A 14284-nucleotide genomic window follows, 5' to 3' on the forward strand; every position below is an offset into this window, starting at 1 on the left:
AGCGTGAGTGCGCGTGTGAGGGGAGGAGAGCCCGCCGTGGCCGCCCCGCCGCTCCCATCGCTCCCACCACAGTGGGAGCAGGACGCGCGGCCGGTAGATAGCAGGAGTGCCGGCGCCCTGGGAGCCCGCGGGGACAAGGGCAGAGACACCAGCTCCCCACCCCCAGCTCTCGTCCCTCGGCTCTCCTTCACCCGAGGGGAGCCGCTCCGTCCTCCCCTGGTCGCCCTCTTCCCCGCTGCTCCCCTGGATGTCCCTGGCGCTCTCGCGGGGCCTCCTGCTCTTGCCGCATCAGTCGGGCTGGTGCTGCGGCCGGCGGGTGTAGAGCGGGCGGGTTCCCGGGGGCTGCGGCTGTCCCTGCTTCCCCGGTCCCCACCCCGGCCCCCCGGCCCCCCGACCCAGTCCCCCGGCCTCGGAGGCTGTGACAATGGACTATGACTTTAAAGTGAAGCTGAGCAGCGAGCGGGAGCGGGTCGAGGACCTGTTTGAATACGAGGGCTGCAAAGTTGGCCGAGGCACTTATGGTCACGTCTACAAAGCCAAGAGGAAAGATGGGTGAGTGTTTGTGTCTGTGCGGGTGTCGGCTCTGTGCTGCGCTCCCGCAGGCCGAGGCAGGTCGCCTGAGGGAAAGGGGCCACCGGGGTGCCGGGTTTCTACTTCCTCGACGCTCTCTTCTGTCCCCGCCAGCGAGGTTTGGGGAGGAAGTGGTGCCCAAGGGATCCAAACCCGTAAGAAATGCTGCGTCGGTGTTCCACAGTGGTGGCAAGAGGGAAAAGGAGTCTACCTCATGGGCACTTTTCGAGTAATTTTCTTTTCTGTTTAATTCATTATAAAATACAAACTTGTTATCCCCCCCCCCCCCCGCGTCGATTTATTATGGTAACCTTGTGGGTATTTCCTCACCCGCCTCTGGAGTGACATCCATCAGTCTGGAAGGGAAGCTGTGATCTCCCCACCCCCCCAACGCCACCAGTTTGTGATAAATTTATTATCAAATTTCTATTTTATTGGGGGGAAAGAAGGCAGCAAGTAAATGTGTTTCTGGAGAGTTCCTCATAGTGATCATCTGCAACATAAACGTAGCAGTTGCTATTTAGATACCATTAGCTATGAGTTTTTACATAGAACAATGGGGGTTTGGTGCAGGGTGGGTGGTGGGGAAAAAGGCAAGTGACAAATAGGGGCTACCTTGTTCAGGCTGTTTGCCCCAAATTTAGCAGCTGGCAGTGAACTTTAAATAATCTCTTTGCTTTAAATATTCTTCTCTAGAAATAACTTAATTAAATCTATCACTGGTAATGCTTCCAATTTAGTTTCTTAAGCAGGCTAGAGAATTGTTCATTTTTCCTTTGTCAGTAGATGAATGTATTGTAATATTGACAAAAGAGAAGGCAATTCTTAGTTGGGGAGGAAAATATATTTTAACTCTTTGTTTTCCTCCTGTAAAATGGATGTTGTCTCTGTTGCTTTTAACACTATAGAAAATTGTTGGAAAGATAATGTCACATTCATAGCTTATTGTATAATCTTTAGATTTTATTAGAAACAAAGTAGCTTTACTTGAACATCACCAGTAGTTTGGTTAGTTGCTGTTTGATGTTTAAAAATTTTTTTTAAAAAATAAATTAGGATATGTTCAGAACTACATAAGCACCAAAAAATGAAACCAACCATTCATAAAGCTGAAATTCCCTCAGGGGGAAATGCCATATTTGTAAATACTTTAGTATGGATATTGGAAAGGGAAGTGTATGTTTTATTCAACATTTTTCTTAGATTTACTGAACTACCTTTCTAAAATAATTTAAAATGGACTCCAAGAGAAAGTAGCTTTAATTAATTTGGACTATTTCTTTTATGCAACAGTTAAGTGATACAGATATGGGTACAAGGTAGGGATTTGAAAACTTGATACTCCGGGTGCCACACGTATTTAAAAGTACTATTTAGAGGAATGGATAGTCCACTGACATTTGAGATATCAGTGTCTGGAGATACTGCTGAATCTGCTGTCTAATTAGATTTCTCATTGAAGTTTTACATGGTAATGACATGCTTTTTATAAAAGTGTTTTTTTTTAACTTACTACATACTGTGTTTCAAAAGACTCAAACCATCTCCCTGTTCCCCAACATTTTATAATCTGGGGTATATTCATAACATCTCCAGTCCTGTGAGTTTAGATGTTATAGTGCATTTACCAATCTTGTCATCTGTTTTATAATATTTTAGTGACTTTATTTTTAATCCCTATGAAAGAAGCCGTTTTCACAAATTTAAGGTAATAACGTGTAAATTTGTTTTAACTTTGATTCTGTTTTATTTAAAATCTGTTATATTATGTATTTAATATAAAGGAGGTACTTTTAAACACATTTTATATTTTGATGTCAGGTTTTAAATTAAACTGTTAATGTGAGAAGAATCATACAATTTAAAAATAGCTGAAGGCATAGTGTATATTTCTTAATCCTTTGTGATGGCTGCAAAGTATCATTGTGTTTTTGAAAAATAAAAGGGACTTTTTGTTTGTAATCCTTTGGGTTTGTTTTCCAGCAACCTTTAATGATTCTGTTTATGATGAACTTTTTTTGTAATGGATCAAATGTCAAGAGAATTTTCAAATTATTTAAAACTGTTTTTGTTTTCCAGAGGGAATATTTTTCAATTTGACTTTTTTTAAATAACCTCACTCTGGTAAAATACTGCATTGTATTTATGAGGTTCTTTTGATCTTATGTCAGGGAAATGTAATTTAATGTATTTTAGTCCTGGTAAAATAAAATTTGTGGCAGTTTAATCTTTTATAATAAGATGATTGAATAATTTGGTTCTAGTATTGATTTACTTTTAAATTAAATTATATATTCTTCTACTGAAATTACACAGTACTCTAGGAACTTGGTCAGTAACACCTTCAAAGAGAATTGTGGGATTTACAATAAAATGAAATCCTGTAAATAAATTTTGTTTGGATATATTTGACTATTAAATTGAATATTTGCAAATGTTGTGTCTTTAAAGTTGTTCAATGAGCATGGTTAATTGGTAAAAGAATTTAGACCAGAGGGATTAGCTTCTTAAAATAAGTTTTAGGAAATAAAATAGCTGTAAAGGTATTTCTTGGATTTAATGAATTAGTAACATTGCTCTTTACACTACCACACTTAACAATAAAATCAGTATCTTAAGGAATGTAGGGAAGAGGAAATACTTTATTTGAGGTGGGAGTACATGCAGGAAAAAAAGGGCCTTTTGTAATTTTGTTAATTCTGATTTTAATTGTGTTAATTTCTTTCTTTAAAATTTTTTTTAGTTGATGAACCTTTATTTTATTCATTTATCTGTATGCGATGCTGAGAATTGAACCCAGTGTCTCAAACAAGCTAAGCATGTGCTCTACCACTGAGCTGAGCCACAACCCCAGCCTAATTGCATTAATTTCTGATTTTAATAGTTAAAATAAATGTATAGTACATCTTGGAAGTAATTTGTTCTCATATCACCATAAATGAGAGAATGTCCTTTGTGTTTGAACACGGAAAGGGAATTCACTGGGAAGCAGGGGGTTCATTTTGTAAGTCAGTTATATCCTCTTTACAGTACTTAAACAACTAAATTTTTTAATTTGAAAGAACAGTAAAGTGTAAGAAGATAGAAAATTAATTTTTAAATCCTAGTGCCTCAGTATAGGCACTCGACATTAAGAGAATTTAAAAAATAGACTTGGAATGAATTTTATCTCCAAAAAATACGAAAGCAAAAATATTCTTAATCTTTTATAATCTGTGTTTAGAAGACCAAATTTATATAATTGGGACTGTTGTGTGCATGAGAGAAATACACAGAAAACTTTTTGGGGGCAGTTTTAGAAAACTCAGAAAATTTGTTCCTTCAAATGGCCCCTGTAAATCCTTTGTTGGCAGTGATGATGATAATAGCTGAATTATTGAGTAATTAAATAATTAATGTCCTGCATGAAGTGCTTTATGCTCATCATCTATTTAATCCTCACAAGAAAAGTTGTTAGTTTTCAACTTTACAGGTAAGAAAACTGAGGCTTAGAATGTTAATCAGATTTGCCTGGTGCATGGCTAATTGTATACATGTCAGCTAGGATTAAAGGATTACCTATAGATCTTTAACTTGGTAGCCCATACTTTTCATATAATTAGTATAGTAAGTAAATATACATAGATGTGGAGTTTGATTTCTGTTGGGTAATTCAGAAAATACGAATGCCTTACCATGCATGGAACTATTCTTTTCAATAAACCAGTGTACTTTTTGGGTACATTTCTGATCAGCTCTACCTAGTTTTTTTCAGGTGTACTTTTTGGGTACATTTCTGATCAGCTCTACCTAGTTTTTTCGGGTGCTGTTAAAGTGTATATGTAGCTCTATGGTTGTGTCTATATATATATCCCTACACACATACTTGTGTATCTGTATATATGTATGTACATGAGTATGTATATATGCGTGTGTGTGCATGCGCATGTACACATGTACCAAAGTCTAATGAAAATTGTGTTAGGATATGAAAACTCTTTGTTGAATTGAAGGAACTCTAAATTAGGGATCCTAGAGACCTGGGTTTGCCTTCAGACTTTGTCTTTGCTAGTGGTATGACTTTGGGCAAATCATTTGCCTTTATAGACCTTAGTTTCCTTAATTGTAGAGAGGACTTCAGTAATACATCAGTAATACATATATATATATATATATATATATATATATATATAAAGAGAGAGATAATTTTTTTTTTTTTTCCTTCACATGATTTATGCTACCTTGACACTGGGCTAGTGTTTGCTCACACTGGTAACCATTCCTTTAGTGGCCATTACAGGGACTCATCTGATTCAATCTATATTGGAGCTTTAATTCATTTTTTAATTTATTTTATTTTATTTTTATTGGGGTTTGAACCCAGGGGCACTTTACCACTCATTGAGCTATATCCCAGTCCTTTTTATTGTTTACTTTGAGTCGGGAGTCTAACTAACTTGCTGAGGCTGGCCTCAAATCTTGAATTCAGCTTTAATTTTTTAACTATAGTCAAAACTCAGAGCTGGCACAATGTCACATGCCTGAAGTCCCAGGTACTTGGGAGACTGAGAAGGAAGGATGGTGAGTTGAGGCCAGCCTGGGCAGCATAGAGAGGTTCTGTCTCAAAAACAAACAAAACCACCTAGAACTTGGTTAGAATCTTTTGACCCCAGAGGAATCTAGTAGAAACAAGTCTTTACTCTTTCACCCTTTTCCTCTCCCCTCTGAATATTGTTGAGCCCTGTATCTAATTAGTTCATTTTTATTTAAATATTTCTTTAGGTATCAGAAATGCCAAAGACAACATGTAATAAGTTTCTTTTCATCACTGGAGAATTGATATGTCCAATAAGGAGAACTCATTATAACCTCCTAAAAATATAAGAAAATATTAACCATGCACTTCTTACCTACTTGCAGTTGAATTAATCTTCCTTGGATATTCATTGCCTTCAGATCTACTGTTTATTTAATTAATTTATTTATGTGGTGCTGAGGATTGAACCCATTTTAGGCCATTTTGGGTCTCATGATTAGATCTTATTTTTTTAGTAGCAAGACTGGCAAATTAATTCATTTGGAATTTGTTCATGTAAGTTTTATTACTATGCCTTCCAACATTGGAAGAAATCCACTAATCTGTTCAGCAAACATTTTTTGAACCCTTTTATGTGCTAAACACTGCCCAAAGTTTTAGGAAGGCAAAGATAAAAATATTCCATTATTTGAGGAAACAAACTTGTAAATAAAACTATAGCTATTTGATAAGCATTATGATAATTAATACAAGATATTATTGGAACACAGAAGGAAACCTCTAACTGCTTAGGGTTGTTGGGAAAAGCCTCTCAAAGGTGGCTGCATTTGATTAGATCTTAGAAGATGGGGAAGATCTCTTCAGAAAGGTTATCACCAGAGGAATAGGAAGAGGGAGTTGTAAAATTTTTTCCTGCTGACCCCAGTGAATTTATTGGATTTGATTTTTTTCTTCTTATACCTTCTCCACTTATTTTCCCTTGGCAGTATTCTTTGAACCTTGTGTATGTGGTAGTATGTGCAAGTACTACAAATGCCCCATTGCACCCGCTGACCATGATGAGGTCTGTACTTTCAACAGTGGGACACACTTTTCAGCATACACTGAACACCTTAATTGTGTGTGTGAGTGTGACAGTTTTCCATCACAAGATTGTTGGCCATACTCTATAAGCAGCTACAGAAACTGAAGTGTCTGAGTTAGGAATTCCTCTCATATGTAAAACTGCCATGGCAGAACTTCATTTTGCTAGTGGCTGTGGTTGGCAAATGATTTTGCTTTGGCCTCATTTCCGTGAGGAGTAAGGAACTGGCATTTGCTGTATTGCTGAAGTGGTAGTAGAAACAGATTGAAAGGGGTAAAATGTTCTTCCCCAGTTTGAGTTTAATCAAAGTAGTTGTATTTCATTTGTTGGAGCTCTGTTATGCAGAGGTGGGAGGTAGAGCTTTTGGTATGCTCAATTTCAGTTAAGAAAATAGAAATAACGAAAAATTATAAATTATTACAGGCCATTTGTATGCTTAAGTTCTTGGAACATTACTTCTGTGAGCAAATGAGTTCGGAATTCTGATTTGCAAACATTTGAAATGTGATACATTATGTCCAAATAAATGTTGATAAATATCTATTATTCCTTGTGACTTGTGTCATCTTTCTCTTAGTGTGCCTTTCATTATTGAATCTAATACTCATTGTTGCTTTACTCTTTTTTTCTGTTCTTAGCTGCTGCTAGAGAATATCCTACTGTCCTTTGCTCCTTCAGAACAATTTATAAATCCTTTCCTTCACACCAGCTTAGGTAGACCTTGGTCATCTCTTTGTTATTTCAGAATCACTATGATCTCTTTTGTCTGTACATATCTTTTGTCACCTTGAAGCAGTTCTTTATCTTATCACTAAAAGGTGGCTTTCACCTTTTATTTCGACTTTAATACTTGAACAGTCCTTGGCATTATGAATGAATCTCAATATTCTTTACTACAGCTATTATCAACAGTTGCCAAAAAAGTCCCTGCTGTAGTAAGCTGCTTTTACAGATGGCATTGTCATGTCCTTCAGATGTGTCAAAGCAGAAAATATGCTGAAAATTTCCTTCTAAAAATTGAGATGTAAGTTACATACCATAAAATTCATCCTTTTAAAGTGTTTGATTTGTTGGTTTTTAGTATATTTACAAGGCTGTATAGCCATCAACACTAATTCCAGAACATTTTCATCATCCCAGAAAGAAAACCTATACCCCTTAGTGTTCACTCCACATTCCTGCCTCCTCACAGTCATTGACAACCACTAGTTTTTGACTGTGGATCTGCCTGTTCTGTACATTTCATATACATGGAATCTTGTAATGTGTGGCCTTTTGTGTCCATTGTCTTTTACGTAGTTCAGTGTTTTTAAGGGTCATACTTGTAGTACATGTATTAGTATGTCATACTTTTTTTGGCTGAATAATATTGCATTGTGTGGCTATATCACATTTTGTTCCATCCATTTATTAGTTGAACATTTGAGTTAGTTCCACTTTTTGGCTGTTATAAATAATGCTATTAAGAGCATTCATATTTGGGTTGTTATGTGGACATATATTTTCAGTTCTCTTGGATATTTACCTGGGATTAGAATTTCTGGGTCATATTTAAAGTAGCTGAGGACCAGTTTTGAATGACTTTGCCTTGGTTCTGGTTTAGGAATAAGATCTTTGTTCTTTGTCTACATGACTTTATTAGCCTGCAGTATTCTAGGACAATGTTCATACCATGATCTGTTGCACTGATTTTGAAATACATATTTATAGAGCTGTTACTATATCAAATCAGACCACTCTGACTTTTTCTCAGGTAACTCTTAGTGCTGAACTTTTTTTCCTTCAATTAAAATAGGTTCTAATGTGTAACCTCAGAAATCCTAACTACTACATCTTAACATACAATTCCAATATTCCCTCTTCACTCATTACCCTGCAAAACATAGTTTGTCTTTCGTTGATATATTATGTAACTACCTCAGTGTATACGTGGTTAATGTTTATATGTCCTTTGGGTCTTACTGATGAATGTTCATGGGCTAGAGATTATAGATTTCCTCTAGGGCAGTGATTGGGTTCCCCGTTACTGGTACATTGCCAAGTGGTGACAGCTCTTTCATACTTTGTGTGTGTGAACCTGAAATTCACATTTGAAAATTTTTCTTCTAACTTTACTGAAACTAAGAACTTGAGGCATATTATAGCAGAGTAGAAATGCAGTGCTTTATGAACATACCAAGGGAAACAAAATTTGGACTGTCTACATCGATACCCTGAACAGAACTGGAAAAAACCAAAGGCAAAGGCAACCTGTAAGCTGACTCCAAATGGATGGTCCAGGTATTTAACAATTGAGCTATGAGAAAGAATAAAATATTTTTTTTTTTTGGAATGTACCTTGTGAATGAATCTGTTAGTGAATCAAACCTGTATTTCTAAAATTATGGAAAATATAATGGCATTTAGTTTTATTTGATCTTCTTGGCTTACATAGTATGATTGTTTCACATTTTAAGTTTTTTGTTAGGTGAATAATTATTTAGGTTAACTACTACTTAGCATAACTGGGTTACTCATCTGTCTAAAATTTATAACTTTATTATAGCCTATGAATTCTAGCAAATAAACATCCTTTGGAGAAAAATTCTTTTTTTTTTTTTTTTTTTTTTTGGGGGGTGCTGGGGATCGAACCCAGGGCCTCGTGCTTACAAGGCAAGCACTCTACCGACGAAGCTATCTCCCCAGCCCCTGGAGAAAAATTCTTCATATCATGATACAGGGCCTACAGTGGGTGTTTCTATATACCTGAATTTACAGGTTGTCTACAGAACTAAAGGTTTTAATAAAAAGAAAACTTGTCAAGCAGTATTATTATGGTTTATATTAAATAAGTCATTTTGGAGGAGATAGAGGGTATATATTGAAACACTGTTTTTAAAATTATAAGGCTTCTGGTTTTAAGGAAAACCAACAAATCACGTGAAAATTAAGCTCATACAGAAAAGACAAATTTGTTTGGAGTTTTTTTTTTTTTTTCACTTTATGAAGAAAATCCATTTAAGTAAGTGAGCTCCCCTAGTGCTTTATCATGTGACTAAGTTTGCAAAAATTAAGTTGTAACATAATTTTCAAGAAAATGTGAAGCACAAAGCAAAACATATTTGTAATTTGTTTTCTGATACATTGATGGTTCTTTTAAATGTAAAATTATGTAATTTAAATATTTGGCATTTCAGTCTAGTATCTCTTTAGCTACAATTCTTTTTATAAATTTGTATTCTATTAATTTGTTTGATAGCTGTTTACTGGCATGCTAGGTTCTATACCAGTTAGAGGAGATTCAGTATTGAACAGCCCATGATCTAACTCTTTAAGGAACTTAAAGACTTTTGAGGGGCACAAGCAAGTAAACAGGCAATTATAGCATAGTAGGATAAGGGATGCAATAGGGAAAATTATAGTTTGCCATGGGGGTGCCTGATTTGCTCTGGGGGCTCAAGGATGATATTTTAGTTGTGACTTGAAAGATAATTAGAAGTTACACAAGTGAATGGGCCATAACTGAGAGGGAATGGGGCTTGTGGTTATGGTGCAGACTATAGAGGTGATATCAGCCAAGGCTCCAGAATTTCTTTATATGGGTGGGAGTTGTAGTCTCCTTGAAAAGGGGTGGAGTAATGTGTAGTAAGCAAGTTGTAACTGAAATTGTTTCTTTGAGGTAATTTTGGGTTAGCGTCCCAGCTACCTTTGTAGCCACCACTGAATAGCATGTACAGCGATATGAAGGAAAGATACTATGGTGAAGAAACTGAGAAAATTCCAGTGCTAGAGCTTATAAGTGGAGGGTGGGCTGAAGAGTTAAAAAGAAAGAAAAGAAAAAATTAGAGAAGTGTGTTATTGTAAATTGTGTTATGGACTGTGTACTTTTTTCTGAAGGCTGTGGAGACTGTTTGTAGGATTTTTAAGCAAGTAGTAATAAGTTCACATTTCTTATTTAAAAAGCTTGTTCAACAACCCAATCTAAAATGGCCATAGGAAACTGCGTAGGAGAATATAATAGTACTTCAGGTAAAAGATGATGGTGGCTTGAATTAAAGAAACAGGGAATGAGGAGAAGGAATTGATAGTTGTTTTATTGGTTGTGAGAGATGAAAGAGTAAGAATAATTAAGGATATTGCCTAGGTTTGGCTTGGGCACCTGGATATTGCCATGTACATGGATATTCAAAACAGGAAGAGGAATAAGTTTGAGAGGGAAGATGATGAATGGAGGTCATTGTTTTTATTATGTGTGCCTGTGTGTAAGTGGTGCTGGGCATCACATTTTAGGTACCTGTTAATCAAAATGTCTATTAGGCAAACCCATGAATTTAGTGCTTTTTTAATTTAAATTTTTATTTTTACAGACTGCATTTTGATTCATTATACACAAATGGGATACAACTTTTCATTTCTATGGTTATACATAATGTAGATTCACACCATTCGTGTAATCACACATACACATAGGGTAATGCTGTCTCGTTCTACTATCTTTCCTTCCTCCACCCCCTCCTGCCCCATTTTCATCTACACTGTTCAAAGTTCTTTCATGCCCCCCCCCCCCCCACCTGCCTCTCGTTATGTATTGTCATCCACTTATCAGAGAAAATATTTGGCCTTAGGTTTTTTGGGCTTGGCCTATTTCACCTAGCATGATATTCTAAAACTCCATCCATTTACCGGCAAATGTCATAATTTTATTCTTCTTTATGACTGAGTAATATTCCACTGTGCACATATACCAGTTTCTTTATCTATTCATCAATTGAAGGGCATCTCCGTTGGTTCCAAAATCTAGCAATTGTGAATTGAGCAGCTGTGAACATTGATGTGGCTGTGTCATTGTAGTATGCTGATTTTAAGTCCTTTGGGTATAAACCAAGGAGTGGGATAGCTGGGTCAAATGATGGGTCCATTCCAAGTTTTTTGAGGAATCTCCATTACTGCTTTAAATTTAGTGCTTTTATTAGAGGGGTCTGGATAGAGATAGACTTTGGAGTTTCTCAGTGTTTGAAGTAGTAGCTTTGAATGGTGATGAAGATCCATAGGGAGTGTTTGTAGAGTGAGACAAGGGCCCAGGATGGAGTGTACTCAGGAGGCCAAGAAGTTAGTCTAGAGAAAATAGCAAGAAACCTATGGTTGCCCCATTGCATAACAGGAATTGCATAGTGTACAATTTATTGGCTGTAGGTGGAACCCTAGAGAAATACCAGGACATTGCAGTTAGAATTATAATAGCCAGTGAGACAGTGTTTCTAGGAAGAATGACAGACAAGGGCCATGTGCCACTCAGAGAGCAAGGAAGATAATAAAGTATTTGAGTTAAGTAAAACATTTTTAAAAAGATAATTCATCTAAAGATTTTTGGACACCAAAGCTTAAATTATAACTTGCTTTGTAGGTTTTATCCAAAATATTTTGGTACTTTCATAGTTAGGCTTATAATTCAGAGCCAAGCAATGAAAAACTTCACTTTCATCTTTGACTCTACATTGACTGTGTTGTTGAAACTAAACCTGTGGATACCATTTATTTATTGTTTGTTGTTTAAGATCTAATTTTAAAAAATAGATTTATTTTTTCTGATAAAAATGATACATGTGCATTATAAAAAATTCAAATAGTTCAGAAATGTGTATAGAAATGAAAACCCTTAACTCTCTGAGGAAGTAAATATTTTCCTTATTGCCTGTTCAAATAACTCTGAATATATGTGTAGGTTAATGAAAAATCTATAACCTTATTTTTTTATCAAAATTATTATGCATTTTCCATATCAGTAAGTATAGTTCTTGATTGTTTTTTATTACAAAGTAGCACATGATATGTATTACAAAGTAGCACATATAAATATGTATTTAGTTAACCAGTTCTCCAGTGATAGGCATTTAAGTCTCCAAATTTTAGCCATTGCAGTTAACAGGGTATGATAATAAATATGCCTGAAGTTCTCTACTATTAAGTCCTTGGGGTGAAATATCAGGGTCAAAGTTACATACTTTGAGCAATTATATTTTTAGTATAAAATTATATTGTACTATATAATTAATGTATTTTTATGATGAATTCAGGAAAATTGAAGTCTCTCTACTTCAGATTTAGTTCTGTTCTTTAGGGCTAATCTTTGCCAGCATTTCCTTGTGTGTATGCATATCAAAGAATGTATTTGCAATAGTATGCTTTAAATTTTTAAAAAAATATATATTTTTAGTTATAGATGGACACAATACCTTTATTTTATTTATTTATTTATTCTTTGTGGTGCTGAAGATTGAACCCGGTGCCTCACACGTGCTAGGCAAGCACTCTACCACTGAGCCACAACCCCAGCCCTAAACTTTAAAATTTAATGCTTCATTCTTTTTGAGCAGATAATGCACACATATGGAAAAGTATCTGAATATTATACTGTTCCTTGCTATTTTCAGTTCATATGCTTTAGAGGTCTGTATCACCACATGTAATTTAATTTTGCCAGCTTGTTATTCTGTTCAATAGATTCACTATAATATACTGGGCCAATCAAAGTACGTTTAGTTTGTTTTCATTTTCTTACACTATTAAAACAGTACTGCAATAAATATCCTTTCCATCTGTCTTTATACATAACATGCTCTGAGGTGGAGGTGGAACTTCCCAGGCCTCCAGCGTTCCCCATGGGGACATTTGCTGTGGATGATACCACTGGCAAGGAATGAAGTTTCCATCAAGCAAGAAAACCTCCTGTGACTATATCCACAGGGAGTTTTATCCCTCTTGGCTTCTCTCAACAGTCCAAGAGACTGATCATGATCACCATGCCCAAGTATAAGCTGCTTATTACAACCTCAGCACTGTACTGCAAGACTGATGAAGTGAGGGTCACCTTTCCCAGGAGAACTTAACAGACTTGGGCTTCAGGTTCTTTGAGGTCTAGTCTTTGTCCTCTAAAATGATTGCACCAATCATTCATCAAAATCATTCATCAAAACTCCCAAACCAAAACTTCTCTGGAAAGAAGAAATGGGAATGGATATATAAATGACATGTTTTGAGTCATGAGGCTAAATACATTGCAAAGTTAGAATTGTTTAGATGATTCTTTTGCAAATGTTGCATTGGGTATTCCCCCTCCCCTACATTGTTCTGTGTATTTTAGATTACCAATTGGGATAAAAATGTTTTAGGAGCCATGTAGGTATTTAAAATTAGTCATTTCAGTATTTTTACATATTATTCTGTGTTTATTTTCATCAAATTTCTCTAGTCCAGCTTCATATTGTTACAAGTACAAATGATTTGTACTCTTTTAATCCACTTTTATTTAAGTATACCCTTAGTGCACTTCCTCTTGCTCTGGTCATCTTTCTGTTCATTTCCTGTTTCTTAGCTTTGGTCATTCTCATTTTCTGCCCAGTGCTGACCTATTCCTGATTTTTTGCTTTCTTTCCCTTTTTAGCTTTTCTTTTCTTTTTCATACTGATTTTGACTTTGGCTTTGTTCCTTGACTCCTTTCTCAGTTGAACTCACTTCTGGACTTAGGCTGTGCAGAACAGGAAGCTGGAAAGCCTTCTGCTACTGGTGGAATTATTTGACTTAGCATGTTCAACAGAGGTAATCTTTCATAGTAGGCAGGTCAGAAGGCTCTGATATATTTTTTTAATTTCAAAGAAACTTTTTAAAAAGTTTAGTGCTGCTAAACAATCCTTTCATCATAGACATAATTCCTGCTCAGCAGAAGTTGGAAAGAACTTCCTTATAGTTAAAAACTTGAAGCTACAGCCTCAGCCTACGTATTTCTTATATTTTTATATTTCATCTATTTTAAAAATTTACTTATGTTTCTTATATTTCATCTATTTTTTTCATCTATTTCTCTTTTGTTCTTGTCTTTTTTTAAAAACTTTTTTGGTTGTCAATGGATCTTTTATTTTATTTATTTACATGTGGTGCTGAGTATCGAACCCAGGGCCTCACATGTGCAGGCAGGGATCAGTCAGTTCTAAAAGGTGATTCAGCCTGATGGTCTCAAGTATTTGAAGTTTTTAATGCAATCAGAAATACCGAGTGTACAACTTTTTAAAAATCTTTTTTTTTTTTAAACTGGCACTTTTTTTAAACGGGCACTTTATCACTTTATCACTGAGCTACAT

The 14284-nt window shown here is 35.8% G+C and overlaps 1 protein-coding gene across 2 annotated transcripts in view; it reads left to right on the forward strand.

Moving 5' to 3' along the window:
• The first annotated feature begins 421 nt into the window (after positions 1-421).
• Positions 422-14284, forward strand: part of CDK8 (cyclin dependent kinase 8) — a 182004-nt gene continuing 168141 nt past the window's right edge. For both annotated transcript variants that reach the window (XM_079136683.1, XM_079136684.1), the window contains exon 1: positions 422-552. In XM_079136683.1, coding sequence (XP_078992809.1) covers positions 425-552 — 128 coding nt within the window. In that variant the 5' untranslated portion in view covers positions 422-424. The remainder of the gene's footprint in view (positions 553-14284) is intronic.

Source organism: Sciurus vulgaris (genome assembly GCF_902686455.1).
Source record: "Sciurus vulgaris genome assembly, chromosome: 4".
Taxonomy (NCBI): Eukaryota; Metazoa; Chordata; class Mammalia; order Rodentia; family Sciuridae; genus Sciurus; species Sciurus vulgaris.